The 17,349-nt window shown below is 56.7% G+C and overlaps 1 protein-coding gene across 2 annotated transcripts; it reads left to right on the top strand.

Annotated features, from left to right (window-relative positions):
* Positions 1–3,272: 3,272 nt before the first annotated feature.
* On the top strand, positions 3,273–13,098 carry CHPF (chondroitin polymerizing factor). 2 transcript variants are annotated; one of them, XM_032778972.2, is made up of 3 exons: positions 3,273–3,834; positions 5,780–5,962; positions 10,003–13,098. In XM_032778972.2, exons 1-3 carry the CDS (start codon positions 3,442–3,444, stop codon positions 11,263–11,265), a joined length of 1,839 nt encoding a protein of 612 aa, XP_032634863.1. In that variant the 5' UTR covers positions 3,273–3,441; the 3' UTR covers positions 11,266–13,098. The 2 variants fall into 2 exon arrangements, with proteins under 2 accessions (XP_032634863.1, XP_074926438.1); XM_075070337.1 differs by lacking the exon at positions 5,780–5,962 and having other exon boundaries at positions 3,279–3,834; positions 10,003–12,264.
* Positions 13,099–17,349: the final 4,251 nt, after the last annotated feature.

The following is a 17,349-nucleotide window of genomic DNA, read 5'->3' as shown; positions in this document are numbered from 1 at the left end:
TTACACCCTGACTACCTGTCCGCCACCTACAGACATCCCCTGCTTTCCCGTTCCCCACACCGACAGTCCCTACTCCTTCCCGTTCCCCACACACACAGCCCCTACTCCATCACACCACCCCCTGTGCATGCAAACCCTGGAAAAGACAAAAAACCCCAAGAAAACCCCCACTTCGTCACAGAGTGGGTGCTTGGGGAGAGCAGAGCCCAGCTGCCCATGGGCAGGAAGGGGCTGTCAGTGACTATCACTGCAGGAGTGGGTCTCTGGTCTCTCCCCCAGTGCTGGTGCTGCGTGGGCAGCGGGGTGCTGGAGCTAGTCTCTTTTGAGCTGTGGGACTGTGACTTGTGACAGCTCACTCCTGTGGGAGGGATGGGTCTCCTAGCAAGGGGGAGCTGCAGCAAAGCAGGTGCCTGGATGGTGGAGGGCGGGAAATGCATGGGGCAGGGGCAACAGAATGGGGGCTCTGGGAACTTGCTGTGTGTGGCTGTTCCTGGGGCGCTCAGATCCTTTCCCTGGGCAAAAGCTGCCCTGGAGCTGGGATTCCTGCCTGAAACGTGGGCTTAGTGGGGAGACGGTGCCATTGCTACTGGGCTGTGGAGAGCCCCTCCCCTCGCTGCACCTCATCAAGGGTCTGCCAATATCTTCCCACCAAGCAGATCGGGTCCCATCCCCAGCTGCCCCTTCTCAGCTGCAGCAAGTTCAGGTCTCTCAGCCTCACCTCCTTTGGGGCTCTGCCCTGCCTCATGTTCATCACACCTCTGCTGTGCCAGCCTTACCCGCCGCCTCTCTCAGAACCTCTCCTCGCCTTGCCCTGCCCTGCATGGTGTCCTCCTGTCAGCGCCCGCCAGTGGTGCAGCTGCCCTGTCATGGGCCTGCCGGTTGATGTGAGCCACGTGGCAACCAAGAGAGCTGAGTTAGTAGATTTGGGACCCTTGAGCTGTGCCCTGGGGAGCCTCATGTTACTGCCACCCTCCCCCATTGCATACCCAGCTGCCTAATTAGACTGAGCTCTTTGGGGCAGGGCCTGCCTGGCTCTGGGTCTGCGCAGCCCGGGTGCACTAATCGGGGTGCTCTCTGCAGCCATCCATAAGGGACAGCCCCCAGCTGAGTTGGGGCCATGGGGCTGGGTCCCACCCTTGTCCCTGCCTGAATGGGGTTGGCAGGTGGACAGGGGCCCACTGGAATAGGGCATGTAGTCCTGTCCCTTAGCAATGCCCCAGGGCTGGTGGTGGGCTGTCCTGGAGCTTGTCTTGGGCCTTGAGTCCGCCCTGGCGTGTGCTCCATTGAATGTGGGAGCCCTGGGGTGGTGACCAGGAGGGTAGCTTTGCTGCATGTACACGCCCTATCCAGAGACTCTCCTGGGCTGCCCCATGTTGCCTACAGGAAACTTCAGTACCCACTGAGGCCTGTGGGGGTGGGGCTCTCCATCCCAGGACATGCAGCTGCTTTGCTCCACTCAAACTGCACCCTGCTCCCCTCCCAAGAAGGATTTGTTCGGGATGCTGTGGTGCCCTGTCGGTGGGGGAGCAAATCCCACCCCTCCTGCAGTTCAGTGGGCTCAGCATAGCAGCTCCCTGGCACAGACTGGGACCTGGCCCGGGCCCTCCAGGCACAGTTATAGGATACTGCATGTGTTACGGGCCAGGCCCATGGCGGCAGCGGGAAGCCTGGATTAGCAGTGGCTGGGTTGGTGCTGCCTGGGCCCATGGTGTGTGTCGCCCTGTGTGTGGCACGTGCCTTAACCTCTGGGGCCAAGGCAGGTCAAGTCCCCCTTCCCTGACGCTGGGTCAGGGGAGGGAAGGAGAAGTGGGGTCAGCAAACTCCCTTTCTCCCCACCCACGACATGTGTCCCAGGGCCGCCTCCTGCAGAGCTGGGACATGCTCACACACATTCCTCTCCCGGGCCCCATACAGCCTTATCCTGCTCCTGTGTGGGGGATTAGGAATTAGCCTCTTTAGAGCACCACAGAAGAGGGGGTTCTGGAGGACCAGAGAGGCCCATCCGAAGGCCGGCTGTTCTGGTCTGTATAGGTTTTGTACTGTGCTCGTCCCTGCTGCATGTGGGCCCCTTCCAGTGGGGCGTTCAGCCAAGTGACTCTACATCTGCCACGTGTTCATTCTCCTGTCCCCTCCCCAAAGGAAGGAGCACATGCTCCGGGGAGTCTGGATTCGGGACTATATTAATAATATAAATGTGCCTGTTTCTGTGTGTGCTTTAGAGGAGGCGGGTCGGGAAAACATGCCTGATGCTTGAAGGCCTGTGAGAGTCCTTAGTTCATGGGGGTTCTGCTGGGGTTCCTCATAACCTAGGATGTCCCCTCACTTACCTCTGCCTCAGCTGTTCACCCCCGCAATCCTCTTTGTGCCATGACATTCTCTGTGGGGAGGGAATCTCTATGCTTGGAGCTGAAGCTGAGACCTGGTGAGGGCACATATTGGGTATCTGTGCTTGGGCAGTGTCTCTGTGCCAGGCTGGTGGGAGGAACCATTGGCTGCCCCTGTGCCAGCGTGGGAGTCCTGGGGTCTCAGACACACAAGGGGCCCCTGCAAGTGTGGCCGGGGGATTAGTGGGTGTGACCCAATGGACAGAGCACTGGACTGGGATGCAGGACCTCTGGGTTCTCTTCCTGGCTCTGCTGCTGGCCTGATGGGTGTTCTGGAGTCAGTCACTGCCTATCCCTATGATGGGGTTGGTGATGCTGGCATCTTTCATGAACTGCTTTGAGAGCTGTGCAGGAAACGTGCCAGCCAGGAGCAGGGCTAGCCAGAGTGGCGCTCTCTGCAAACGGGAGAAGGTGGCGAAGGGCAGCCAAGGTGTTGGGGTCTGCAGGAGGGGTTCTACATCAGGGCGGGACTGTGAGACAGGGTAGCTCGCTGATGGTGTGAGGGGATGCCATGGGGGGAGGGGGACATGCTGTGTATCCTGCCCCACCCAGCCCCTTCCTCTCACTTTCTTGCCCTGAATCTGCCTTGCCCCCTGTCCTGGAAGGACGCCTGCTGGGCAGAGATGGGCTGGTCATCACCTGCTCCTCTGCCCCCCACCCCTGTGTCTCTGCATGCTTCCTCACAACAGTGCCCTGACTGAATCCAGCCCTACTCAGTGGCTCAGATGTGGCTCAGATGCAGCTCATCTGTGTTTGGGGAGAAGCCCAGAAATCCAGAGCTGTGCCTGGGTGCCGTAACTCGCATGGTCAGCAGGGCTCAGGGGCAGGTCTGAGCCTGGCTGGCTGGGGAGAAGGCTCCCTGACATGCGCTCTCTGCCCTTCCAGGACGCGGTACATCAGTACGGAGCTGGGCATCCGGCAGCGGCTCTTTGTGGGCGTGCTCACCTCCAAGAGCACACTGAACACGCTGGCTGTGGCCGTGAACCGCACTCTGGGGCATCGGCTGGAGCGGCTAGTGTACTTCACGGGCACACGGGGCCGCAAGGTGCCACACGGCATGATGGTGGTGACACATGGCGATGAGCGGCCCATCTGGAACATGTACCAGACCATCAAATACATGCTGGACCACTACGTGGGCGACTTCGACTGGTTCTACCTGGTGCAGGATGACACCTACACTGAGGCCCATCGCGTCAGCCGCCTGGTCGCCCACCTCAGCATCGACACCCTCGTCTACCTGGGCCGGCCTGAGGAATTCATTGGGAGCGACACCGAGGGTCACTACTGCTATGGTGGCTTCGGCTACCTGCTCTCCCGTAGCCTGCTGCTGCGCCTGCAGCCCCACCTGGAGAATTGCCGCAATGACATCCTGAGCGCCCGGCCCGACGAATGGCTGGGGCGCTGCATCATCGACTACACGGCCATCAACTGCATGGAGGAGCATGAGGTCAGAGCTCCCCCCTCGCCCCCACCCTGGCCTCCTGCCCCCGTCAATCTCCACCCTCACTCTGCCCCCATCAACCTTCACCTCTTCATTGATCCCCTGCCTCCATCAACCCTTGCCCTGATCTCCTGCCCCCTCGCCCCCATGCTGGCCTCCTGCCCCCATCAATCCCCATCCCCACCCCGTCCCCATTAACCCTCACACCTTCATTTGATTCCCTGCATCCATTTACCATTGCCCCCATCAACCCCACCCTGGCCTCCTGCCCCCCCCTCAATCCCCACCCCCACCCTGTTCTCAAATGCCAAATTATAGTCTATTTAATTTCAGTGCCACAGGGAGATTCATGTTGGGGAGGGTAGCTTCATTTAAAATTAGACACTGGGGGAGGGAATCACATGAGAAGAGCAATATCCTGCCCCACCTACCTCCTTCCCAACCCTACCAAGGGAGATCCCCCTCCCTTGAATTCCCTGAGGCTTCAGAGGGGTTAATTCAGTGGTTCTCAAACTTTTGTACTGCTGCCCCCTTTCACATAACAAACCTGAATGTGACCCCCTCCCTTATAAATTGAGAACCCCATACTAGCCCCCCTTCACTGACTCCACCCACTGCCACCATCAATCCCCACCTTGACCACCTGCCCCAATCAACCTCCACCCCCCACATTGGCCCCCTCTGCCCCATCAACCCTCACCCACTCATTGATTGCCCGCCCCCTTTGCCCCCACACTGCTCTCTGCCCTGTGACGGGTTTCCCCCAGGGTGCTGCCTGGAACTGGGGTACCACTGAGCCCGTCTGATCCACCAACCTGAGTTCACTTTACACTATACTGTGCAGCCTGCCAAGCCCTCCCCTGGGCTTCAGCCTGCACGTTACCAGCACACATACAGGTAGGGACACAGCCAGCTGCAGGAACACACAGATGCTGAAATCAGCTCTGCATGGGAAGGCTCAGCAAAGAAACTGCCCAGTACTCAAATGAACACCTCTCTCTAGAGGGTAATCCCAAAGATATACTGTCTTGCACCGCACAGAGATCTGTACAGCATAAGCTCATGAAATTCGCCCCCTTCCTCAATGTGGAGAGGAATATGCACGGCTTTATGCCCCAAGTATGATTTCCCTACACTGGTTTTAGACAAAACAAAACAAGTTTATTAACTACAAAAGATAGATTTTAAGTGACTATAAGGGATAGCAAATGGATCAAAGCAGATTACGTAGCAAATAAAACAAAAATGCAAACTAAGCCTAAAATACTAAAGAAATTGGACGTGAGTAGCAAATTCTGACCCGAAGGGTATGTCTACACTTGCAGAGTTTCTGCGTTGTAAGTTTCACTGATGATAGGGAACCAGTGAAAGAAAAGTGCTGGTTTGTATCCTCACTTCCTCAGGCATCAGAGAGTGTTTACACTAGCAGCACTGTAGGGCCCACAGTGCAGCTCTTGGTAGGCCTTGTGGGAAGGGAGGGTGAGTGGAAGGCATTCTGGGTCCCTGCTCAGTGCCCTGTGCTGCCCTGCTTCGTGTCCCAGCAGCCCCATTACTTCCTTGTTTCTTTTCTGGCATTTTTAGCACCCCTGCCCCTCCCTGCTATCTGGCTGCTTTCCCCACTACATCTGCAAACAAAGGAAAAGGGAGTTTGAAACTTCCTGGGGCTTGCAGGGGGAGGGGCAGACTTCCTTTTACCCGGCATCAGAGCAGTGGAGATGCCGGCCAGAGTGGTCACTTTTGGAACTGTGGGATATCCTCCAGAGGCCAAAAGGTGTTTACACAGGTAGAACCCCAGGGCCTGTGGTACCGGTTCTCGGAGCAGGGAGCAGGGTGTGATTTGGGGCAGGTATTACCCCCTCTCTCTCTGGTTCAGGGTCTGCGGTACCGATACTCAGAGCAGGGATTAGGGTGTGATTTGGGGCAGGTGTTACCCTCTCTCTCTCTGGTTCAGGGCCTGCGGTACCAGTACTTTGAGCTGGGGAAGAACACGGACCCGGAGCGGGAGAGCGACCCCCGTTTCCAGAGCGCGTTCACTGCTCATCCTGTGCTGGACCCTGTCCAGATGTACAGGTTGCACAAACACTTTGCCCAGGTGGAGCTGGAGAGGACCTACCAGGAGATCCAGCAGCTCCAGGTGAGGCCCGGCGCTGGGAGAGGGGGAGTGTAGAGGGGACGGGCCTAGAGCTCTGAATCAGATGAGCAGGGAGCAGCCTGGCTACGGCTTGCGTCACCTTGCCTCAGGGAGGCATCTCATTCAATCTCAATCTGTTTTACCTGCCTTAATGAGGCAGCCAGAGCATAGAATCCCCCTGGCCTGTGCCCTGGCACTGGGGCCAGGCATCTTCCTTCACCCTCTGTGCTGGTGATGGACCCCGGCAGAGATGGTTCTGCTAGGAGAATGGGTCTGCCAGAGTGTCGGAGCATGCTCTCTGCGGGCAGTTACTCTGGTAGATCTGGACTGGCCTGATCTCTGAGCCCAGCCTGGCACTATTGCCCAGCTCAAGTGCTCCCACTGCTGGCTGCCTTCCTCCTGCAGGGTTTCATCAGTTTATTTCTTTTAAAGGCAGAAAGGATCCCTGTGATGGAGGTTATGCTCTGACCTCTGCATAACACAGACCGAGAACTTCCTCGAAACAGTCCCTGGCTGAACTAGAGCAGATCTTGTAGGAAATGTCTAGTCCTGATTTAAAAACTTCCGGTGGTAGGGAATTTTCCATGACCCTTGGCAAACTGTTCCAGTGGCTAATTACTGTCACTTAAAAATATGCACCTTATTTCTAGGCTGAATTTGTCTAACTTCAACTTCTAGCCATTGGGTCATGTTAGACCTTCCTCTGCTAGACTGAAGAACCTTCTACTATCAAATTTCTGTTCCCCATGTAGGTACTTACAAACATGATCAAGACACCCCTTAACCTTCTCTTTGTTAAGCTAAATAGATTGAGCTCCTTGAGTCTGTCACTATAAGGCAGGTCTTCCAATCTGTTAATCGTTCTTGTGGCTCTTCTTTGAAGTCTCTCTAATTTATCAACACCCTTGAATTGTGGTCACCAGAATAGGACACAGAATTCCAGCAGCCATGGCACCAGTGCCAAATACAGAGGTAATATAATACCGCTTCTCCTACTTGATATTCTAAGGATGGCCATAGCCCCTTTGGCCACAGCATCTCATTGGGAGCTCATGTTCAGCTGGTTACCCACCATGACTCGCTGCTTCCCCAGATACAATCCCCCATTCTGTAAGTATGGCTACATTCTTTGTTCTTAGGTGCATGTCTTTGCATTTGGCCGTACTTAAAACACATTGTTTGCTTGCGCCCAGCTTACCAAGAAATCCAGGTCATTCTGTATTGATGACTTGTCTCTCTCCTTTGTTTATTTTTCCCCCAATCTCTGTCATATGCAAACTTTATCAGTGACTTTGTTTTTTCAAAGCCATTGATAAACCTGCTAAATAGCATAGGGCCATAAACTGTTTCTTGCAGGACCCCATTAGAAACACGCCAGCTCGATGATGATTTCCCATTTACAATTACATTTTGAGACCTAGTAGCCAGTCTTTCATCCATTCGATGTGTGGCCATGTTGATTTTTTTATATTATTTTTCTAGTTTATTAATTGAGTTATCATATGGTGCCAAATCAAACCCCTTACAGAACCGTCTAGATGTAATATATTTACTAACCTATATCAACCAGGCTTGTAATCTCATTTAAAAAGAAATATTGATTGGCATTAATGACATTACCTTCCTTTAATTCTTTATTAATAGAGTCCTGTTTCAGCTGTCCCATTATTTTGCTCAGGGCTGTTGTCAGACTGATAGGCCAATAATTCCTCAGGCCATCCCGTTTACTCTTTTTGAATATTAACACAATAGCTTTGTGCCAGTGCTCCGAAAATTCCCCACAGTTCCATGACTTGTTAAAAATCAACATTAATGGTCCAGAAACTTTCTGTGCCTGCTCTTTTAAAACTCTTGAAGGCAGGTTATCCAGACCTGCTGATTTAAAAATGTCTGAATTTAATAGCTGTTGTTTAACATCTCCAGAGTTACTCTTGGAATGGAAAGTGTTTGATCATCATGTGACATGACGACATGATCTGGCTTTTTTCCACCTTCAGAACAGAAATATTTATTGAACACTTCAGCTTTTTCGCATTATCATTGACAGTTCTATCATTTGCATCTAGTCATGGACCAATACCATAGGTAGGGTTCCTTTGGCTCTTGATAGACTTTAAAACCCATCCCTTTTATTGTCTGTAACTCTGCTGGGCATGTGCCACGGTGCTGAGCCGGCTGGGACGGAGCCGCAGGTCGCTCTGGAAACAGGAGTCCCAAGTGGGCGTCCGTCTGTACCGAAGCCAGAGCTCTTGGCCATGGCCCCTGACTTTCCCGGTTTCTGTGAATCCCCATGGCGGTGCGGAGGCCCCTCTGAGTGTCTCTATTGTTAGTGTTTGACATGTAACAAATCCTGGAGCCCCGAGTAAGTATCCGGGGACGGGAGAAAAGCCAACATGGCGCTAGGGTTAAAATCCAATCTGCGATTGTGTGTGGCTGAATCACAGGTTTCGATGATAAAGGTAACTGTGTTACCATGATGCACCGAGACTCTGTAAGGCATGTTTTAGCACCACATGGTGTGTTTGATTAAACAGAAAAAATTAAGCACTCCATAGAATCAATGCGGCCTGTCTGAAATGGATTAAAAAGTGGTGAACAGATCTCCAGAAGTCATCATAAATGGGAAATTGTCATCCACTGGGGTCTGTCTATTGGGGTCCTGCAGGGCTCTGTTCTTGACCCAGTGCTATTCAATATCTTTTATCAGTGCTGGTAAAATCTACAGATGACACAAATTGCTGAGTTGTAAATAAGGATGATGACAGGTCTGTGACACAGCCTGGCCTGGATCACTTGTTCAGGTTGACTCACGTGAACAGCGTGTGTTTTAACACAGCCAAATGCGAGGTCATGCACCTAGGAAAAAAGAATGTAGGTCACGCTTACAAGATGGGCACCGTATCCTGGACACATTGAACACGATAGGTAATCAGTTGAACATGAGCGCCCAGTGCAGTGCTGTAGCTAAAAGGGCGAACTTGATCCCTAGCTGTATAAGCAGGGGAATGCCAGGTGGAAGCAAGGAGGTGGTATTCCCTCTGTGTATGGTGTTAAGAGCAGGACTGCACACCGTGTCCAGTTCTGGTCTCAACCCTTCAAACAGAGCATTGGAAAAACAGTCTCAGAAAAGAGCTATGGAAGGGATTTGAGATCTGAAAAGCTGCCTGACAGTGAGAGCCTAGACAGCTCAGTCTATTCAGACCATCCAAGAGAAGAGTAGGAAGTGCCTTGGGCATATGCACTGTACAAGTACTGATAGAGGTAGATTTCTCCTGACAGAGGTCTCTAACCTAGCAGACAAGGCAGAGCGAGACCGAGTGGCTGGAGCTGAAGTGAGACAAATTCAGAGTAGAAATAGGACACAGATGTTTAACGGGGCAGGGAATTAACTACTGGCACAGGGACCAGACTGAGTTCTAAACATCCTGCCCCAGCTCAGCCAGGAGTGGGAGGTTGGATGCAGGAGTTGCTGGAGAGGGTTTCAGACTGGGAGAGGGGTCAGACCCTCTGGCCTTCTTTGAATTTATAAATGTTATATGATGGTAGCACCCACAGGCCCCGCTCAGGATCGGGCCCCGTCATGCCAGGTGGGCATGGTCAGAGCCAGTCCCTGCCCTGAAGGGCTCAGCCTGAAGACCCAGCTGAGGGGTGGAGGTGGGAGTGGTGCAGGACAGCAGATGAGCTGGGGGGATTGGCCAACCAGCTGGAGTCGCTGTAGGGTTTGTGTAACCTTGAGCAGCAGAGAAATAGTCTCAGCTCCTTATTGTTTGGGTTGGTGCTGCCATCTGATGGGGGAATGGTGTCCTTGCATAGCTAACAGACTGCGTCCCCGCCCCTGGAGTGACAATCTTTTTTTGGACCAACTTTGGCTGGCGCAAGAGACGCTTTCGAGCCACACAGAGCTCCCCTAGAAACTCGGGGATTTGATAGGAAACCGGGGGTGTCTGTGTGCCTGGGAGGAGCTAGGCCAAGCCATGGAGGGTTGGTGTGGGGGACTGGAGGGTGTCTTGTTCCTGCTTCAACTCCCCTCTCGCCTTGTGCAGCTGGAGATCCAGAACACCAGCAGCCTGTCTGCGGACGGAGACCACAGTGCCACGTGGCCTGTCGGCATCACACCCCCGTTCCAGCCCAAGACGCGCTTCGAGGTGCTGCGCTGGGACTACTTCACGGAGGAGCAGTTGTACTCGTGCGTGGATGGCTCCCCCAAGTGCGAGCTGCGTGGCGTGGACATGGCTGACGTGGCCGACGTGGTGGCCATGGCCATGGAGGAGCTGAACCGCAAGTACCAGCCTGTGTTGCACATCCGCAAGCAGCAGCTGGTGAACGGGTACCGGCGCTTCGACCCCACGCGGGGCATGGAGTACACGCTGGACCTGCAGGTGGAGGTGGTGACGCAGAAGGGGCACAGCCGCTCAGTTGTCAAGCGCGTGCACCTGGTACGCCCCCTCAGCGAGGTGGAGATCATCCCCATGCCCTACGTGACTGAGGCCAGCCGCATCAACATCATCCTGCCGCTGACGGCGCATGACCGGGACCATGCTAGCCACTTCCTGGAAGTGTACGCAGCAGCCGCCTTCGAGAGCAGTGAGAACGCTGTGCTCACCTTCCTCTTCATCTACGACCCCTTCGAGGCCCAGCAGGTGGCACAGAATGACGTCTTCGCCCCGGTCAAGGCCAGGATCGCTGAGTACGAGCGCAAGTACGCCGAGGTGAAGATCCCTTGGATCAGCGTCAAGACAGACGCGCCCTCCCAGATCAAGGTCATGGACATCATCTCCAAGAAGCACCCCGTGGACACGCTTTTCTTCGTGGCCAGCGTGGACACCGAGGTCACCACCGACTTCCTGAACCGCTGCCGCATGAACACCATCAACAGCTGGCAGGTCTTCTTCCCAATCCACTTCCAGGGCTACAACCCGGCCATCGCCTACCACAACCAGGTGCCACCTGCCGCCCTGGATCTGATGCGGGACGCTGGGCGCTTTGACCGAGACATCTTCCACGAGGCCTGTTTCTACAACGCTGACTACATGGCAGCGCGCACCCGCATGGCAGGCGACGCACAGGAGAACGAAGACATCTTGGAGACCCTGGACATCTACGACATGTTCATCAAGTATTCCAACCTGCACGTCTTCCGGGCCATGGAGCCCGCCCTGCTGCAGCGCTACCGGCAGCATGTCTGCAACCCCCGCCTCAGCGAGGAGATCTACCACCGCTGCATGCAGAGCAACCTGGAGGGGCTGGGCTCCCGCTCTCAGCTGGCCATGGTGCTCTTTGAGCAGGAGCAGGGCAACAGCACCTGAGCTGCAGGAGGGGCTGGCTTGGCTGACTCCCCACAGCCTGCCCCACCTGTTCTGCTGGCTCTGGTTGTTTTCCCCCTCCTGCGTGGTGTAGTGGGCACGCTCCCTGCAGACAGTGGGCTGGGTGGGAGATGGGCTCAGACCATCAGCTCTAGACCAATGCTGGCACTGGCTGGGCTGGGGCACTGAGGGGGGACCTGTGATCTCCTGGGGCTGGAGAGACTCCCCTGGGAGCTGGTTAGAGGATGGGGCTGGGAGTCAGGCCACCTGGGTTCTGATCCCAGCTCTGCTCTGGACCCTGTCTGGTTTCAGTGTCTCCCTCTCCCCTCTTTTCATGGGGCAGTGATACTGAGCAGCCCCTGGGAGAGGGCTTCATGGGGGCTAGCACTTGCACTTGTCCTCACTCTGGGCTGGGCAGGTCCAGGGTTTGCTCCAAAACCTCTGCTCCCATGAAATGGCCCTGGAAGGCTGAGAGTGGCTGGTGGAGGAGGCTGGAGACTGCAGTGGGCTGGAGCCTCTCCCTGTCTCCTCCACACAGTGCGTCGGCCATGTTGGGGCTGCCACCTCGTGGAGCAGCGTGGACCCTCTGCTCCTGTGTGCACGGGGTGCCTGGCCCAGCCCCGCAATGTGTGGCTTTGCATGCTGGTGAGTGTGAGGAGTTGATGTGGGTAGAGTGACTTGTGAGGACAGGGCTGGCCATGCGACTCCATCCCGCAGTGAGGTGCAGCACCCCCTGTCTCTTGCCCTCTGCCCCATGAACTCTGCTGGCTCCAGTGGGCTGAGGCTCCCCTCCCCCTCCCGTGGCTGGCTGGGTGGGGGACTCCAGCCCTGGAGCATGTGGCTTTAAAGAGTAATTGCCTGGCTTTATGCCCCAGGTGCTGCCACTTGGGGTTGGAGGCTCTGAGAGCCCCTGTTTGGTACAATGTGGGGTGCTCTTGCCCTGTCAGCCCCTCACCCACGGAGTCCTTGGTGCTGCAGGGTAGGAGGGATTAGAGCTGCAGGCCTGATCCAGGGCTCTGTCCCAGGTTGCTCAGGGTGCTGGCTCTTGGCTTGCATTCGTGAAAGCACAGCATGGGCTCTGGGCAGCTGGAACCCGCTGCTGTAGAGCTGGGGGAGGCTGGAGTCTGGGGCTGGGGGAGGGTTTCTCTGGTACGTATGGAGCAATAAGGCATTTGATGTCAGTGCAATGCTGCTCTGGCAATAACCCGCTGGCCGAAGCACTCCTGGCTTGGAGGAGGTGGGGGGTAAGTCTACAGGGCCCGGGCCCCAGGATGTGTGGCGGGGGTCCCTCTATTCATTGACTGTGCTGCTCCCCATGGGAACCAGGACGCAGGCCGGTTTGGCCTCAGCAGTATTTTAGTAGGATGGGAGTAGGCTTCAGCCCTCGGACGAGAGCTTCCCATGGGAGGTGTGAGCTGTCGCTACCGCTGGCTCAGCAGGCCTGACGCAGCCGCCTCTGCTGGTGCTGTCACCCTCTGGCTCTCCATGCCGCGGCTTGCGGGGCTGCATAAGGGGACAGGGGTCCTGTCCCCATTGGCCACAGGCAGGGCCCTGTGCAGGGACACGGCTGCTGGAATCGGGCCCTTCACCGAGCAAGCATTGACTCCTGGCTTCTGTGTGGAGCTGTGCTCTCTGCCCTGAGCTCGCTGGGTGGGGGCCGTGCCCGGGGCTGACCCCGTCAGTGCTGCTGGGGCTGCCAGAAAGAAAGGGACAGATGGGCTGCAATGTGAGTCTCCACGGAGAAAGTGACCGAGGAGCCAGGCTCGGCTCCAGGTTTATATTTAATGGCAGGGTTGGGTTATCGTGTTTACGCTGCAATAAAACAGAGAGGACAAACTAGCCTGGCTGTGAATTCTTCACTGCGGAGGAGGGGGGCAGCAGTCACCAAAGGAGGGGAGAGAGGGAGTTGTACCTGGGCGTCAGAGCTGGGCTCAGAGAGGGGGGCTGTGCTGGGGAGGGTCCCAGGGCAGGACTGTCCCTTCTTTACTGTGCAGCTGAGGGGTGACTGGCTGTACTGGGAGGTCGGGTGCTAATGATCCCATGTGCTGGTGGGCAGCTGTGGCTGTGCAGGGAGGTTGGGCATTGATGCCCCTGCATGCTGCCCTGGCGGGGGAGCCTTGGGGCTCTGCAGCAGAGCCGGTGTGAGGCTCCTGTGCTCTACCTGTTGGGGTGCTCTGGGTGCGCAGGACGACAGGTCAGCTGCTTCTGAGCTGCCTCACCCCCTTCTCCCTGAAGCCTGATTGCGGGGAGCCTCTCCCAGCCCATGCTCCTTTCTGGCTGTAATGGCCACTTCTGGGGCTGGGATGGGCCTGTCACCTCCCAGTACAAAGCTTGGTGCTGGGTTGCTCCCCACGGCCTGTTCTCTCTCCAGTCTAGTACTAAGGGCCCTGCTCACCGGGCCTCTGCCCCTTCCCCCCCGGGTTCTCAACGGGTTCTCGCTGGGGAGCCTGGCCTAGCGGACTTGACATGGACAGGTTTCTGCGGGGAGCCGAGAGCTGGGGAAGGCTGTGGTGTGCTCGGGGTGTGGAGCATCTGAGCGTGTGAACCCCAGGGGATGGAGGGCTGGTTAGACTTGCGGAGAGAGGAGAACAGCTGTGCCTGAGGGAGATGCAGCCAATTCCAACCTCTTCCCCCCAACACCCTCTCCCCGCTCACTGCAGCCAGCGTCTGGACCATTTCCCCACACCCTGCTGCCTGAGGAGCATGGCCCCACCCCCACTGATGGTCTTCCTCCCCTGCCTAGCTGGGGGGAGCACGGGCCACTCTCCCAACCATTCCCTCCCCACCTGAGCCCCCTGATGGTTCTCCCCCTGCGCCCCCCCCCGTGTCTAGGGGGAGCACTGCCCCCCCACCTGCCTGGAGGGAGCACTGGCCATTCTCCCAACCATTCCCTCCCCTTCCCACCTGAGTCTCCTGACGGTCCCCCCCATGTCTATGGGGAGCACCGTGCCCCCCACTGATGGTCCCCCCCTACCTGCCTGGGTGGCGCACCGGCCACACTTCCCAAACCAACACTGGTCTGAGAGCCATCGGGATCTCACACCTAGACAGGTGCAGGAGGCATTCCTGGTCAGGGTGCTCGTTTTCCCTTCCGTATGCCAGGGAGATTGGCACGCAGATGTAGATTGCCACGTATTCGCAGGGGCGAAAGGAAATGCAGGCCTGTTATTTACCAGGCTGCACGTGTCAATAGACTATATAGGTAAGGGATGCAAGGAGACTATGGGTCACGATGCAAACTGCAGACACACACACACAACTGAAATTAATCAATTTAAAGTTTTATTGGGGATAGTTACAAGGGGTAAGGGAGCAGTGTATGATTAGCTAATAGGGTTAATAAAACTTAAAACACATAATGACTAAAATATCTACTAACAATATTTATAAACAAAGATGCAGCATTTAGTAATAACTGATACTTACAAATACAAACCAACGCATAACGACCGGCAAACGTAGAGACTCTGTTTGAAACACGTGAGCTGAGAGAGTGGCTTCGAGGTGATCAGGCTCGGTTACGGGTGTACACAGGATACACAGGATTTGTTTTTCTTTCTTCTCTCCCTGCCTGCACGTGGCAGGGTGACCTAAAGTACCCACTATGACATCACAGAAGTGTCAGGGGACGGAGCCCAAAACCTGTGTGTGTTCGTTTCTGATTGGCACAAGCAAAGTTTACACCAAGTAGGGGAGCAGGTGCCTAAAAGTCTGGCTTTGCCCCCAAAAGGTGAGGTGATGCATATTGTTGTAGAATGCGTTCAACACTGAATGACAAAAGAAGAGGCCAGGGCAATACCGGTATGGGCAAGTTCTACAGGATGCAGACAGGAACTCAACAGCAGAGGCTGAGCAAGCTGCTACTGTGGCTGCTCCACAAGGACGCGTCACCATGTGGCCCCATCCCAGCGTCATGCCTAAGATGCTCTCAGATTAGAGTGACCATATTTCCCCAAAGGGAAAACAGGACACGGTGTGGGGCTGGCCTGAGGCCCCGTCTCTGAGCTGCTTGTCCGAACCTCTCCCCACCCCACCCCCTGCCCATGTGAGGCTGGCCTGAGCTGCTCATCTTAGCCCTGCCCCCTTCTTCCCAGCTGGGGCTGGTGTCGCTGCTTACCTGTACCCTGTCTGCCCCCCCATGTGGGGTGGGGGGTGGCATTGCTGCTACCTCGAGCCCTGCCTGCCCGAGCCCTGTCTTCCCCCCCGTGCAGGGCTGGGGGTGGCATCGCTGCTCTCTCGAGCCCTGCCTGCCTGAGCCCTATCTCCCCCCTGTGCAGGGCTGGCATCACCATTCCCCTTGGGCATTTGTCGCTTTGCTCTTGCCAACGGATCCAGTCAGCAAGCACAAACGGGACAAACGACCACCTTTGCCAAAGAAGTCACGGCCGGGAGAGGGCTTAAAATGGGGACCGTCTCAGCCAAACTCGGATGTCTGGTCACCCTATCTCAGATTCCCACTCATCCCAAAGCACCTTCCTGCCCTACTTCTTAGCAAGACACCAGCCCGCCCACCACAGCCCCTTCCATCTCTGGCTGTGAAATGGGGCCCTGTGCTTACCTAGAAAAGACCCTGGCCTTTAACAAAATCTAACAGGCTATTTGCAGCATGCGAGGAGCTGTGGCAGGGAGAACCCATCGCCAGGCAGGATGAGGAAATGCACGAACACCGTTACACCAAGGCAGAAAGCTGGTTCCCCCTGGATACAGTCGTCTCCATAAGAGCCACCGCAGCAGCCATGCTGTGCCACAGGGAAACTCTCTGGTGGGAAACGGCAAAGTGGCAACTTGGACTGTGGTGCCTGTTTTCACTCTTTGGATTTAGCTTCGTGCTCCGATGCTCAGTGTGGGAGTGCAACGTGCGGGCCACACTGACCTAGAGCTCCCTGCCCACCATCCGTCAGGTGGGGCACTGCTTGCTAACCTCCCTGCAGGGGGAAAGCACCTCAGCCCCCAGTGAAGAGAGGTTCCTCGCCCTGTGCCTCGTCTCCTCCCTCTCTGCCTCGGGGTTCTCATCAACAGCAGGACTCTGCAGTGAGGGTGAAAGAACAAAGCCAGCTGCGTGGTAATGTAGGCATCCTCCCTTGTATCGAGCAGGGCAGTGACATCTCCCTGGCATGAGCCCACTGGTGCACAGGGCCCTGACGACACTGTGATTTCACAGCCTGCGTGGAAATAGCGGCATGAGCGGAATGCTGCAGCTTCTGCCAGTGTTGGGGGAGGTGGAAGTGCACCTCTCTGCTTTTGCAGCGGTGCTGAGGCGGTGGCTGCTCGGTGTTCATCACTGGGCAGGTCCCATCCTGGAGGGGACAGGGAGGGGCAAGCGGGTCCTGTCCTGGGATGTGGGGGGCTGAACCCCACCTGGACGAGCAGCGAGAGCCAGCGCAGTGTGTACATCAGCAACATGGCACCGGATGGGCCAGCGTGGGGCAGGGGTCAGGGCCTGGCTCAGCCTTGGCCCAGCTCCCAGTCAGGCTGCTGCTGCTGCTTCCTGCCCAGCTGGCGGGGTGGGGGGTGGCTGACGGCACAGAGATTCGGGGCCTGGCCTGGCTTGCACCAGCACCTACAGGCCGGAGAGACACTGGAGCTCCGGCTGTGAGGAGCTGAGACCCCACAGAGACAATGGGCACCCGCTGACCAGTGACGAACACCGAGTGGCAGGGGCAGCAGAAGTGTGAACACGGCAAGGCTGTGTCGGGAGAACAAGGAGGGGAGAGGCAGGGCCGGCTCTAGGTTTTTTGCTGCCCCAAGCAAAGAAATTTTGGCTGGCCCCACCCCAGCCCTGGGCTCTTCCCCCCCCGCATCCTCACCCCGCACCCCCGCCGCCCAGCCCTGGGCTTCCCCTCCCCCCCACACCGCTGCCACCCCAGCCCTGGCACTCTCCCCCCCGCACCCACCCGCAGTCCTGCTGCCCCTCACCCGGGCTCGCCCACGCTGCTGCCACCCCCAACCCTGGCTCTGCCCCCCCCACCCACCACCCAACCCTGGACTGTCCCCCACACCCGCACTCCCTGCCGCCTCAGCCCTGGCTTTCCCCTCCACCCCTCCCGCAGCCCTGCCACCCCAGCCCTGGGCCTCCCCGCCCGCCAC

This window comes from Chelonoidis abingdonii, chromosome 10 (genome assembly GCF_003597395.2).
Source record: "Chelonoidis abingdonii isolate Lonesome George chromosome 10, CheloAbing_2.0, whole genome shotgun sequence".
In the NCBI taxonomy this organism is placed as follows: Eukaryota; Metazoa; Chordata; order Testudines; family Testudinidae; genus Chelonoidis; species Chelonoidis abingdonii.
The sequence above is the reverse complement of the archived record's forward strand: the minus strand, read 5'-3'. Positions and strand labels throughout refer to the sequence as shown.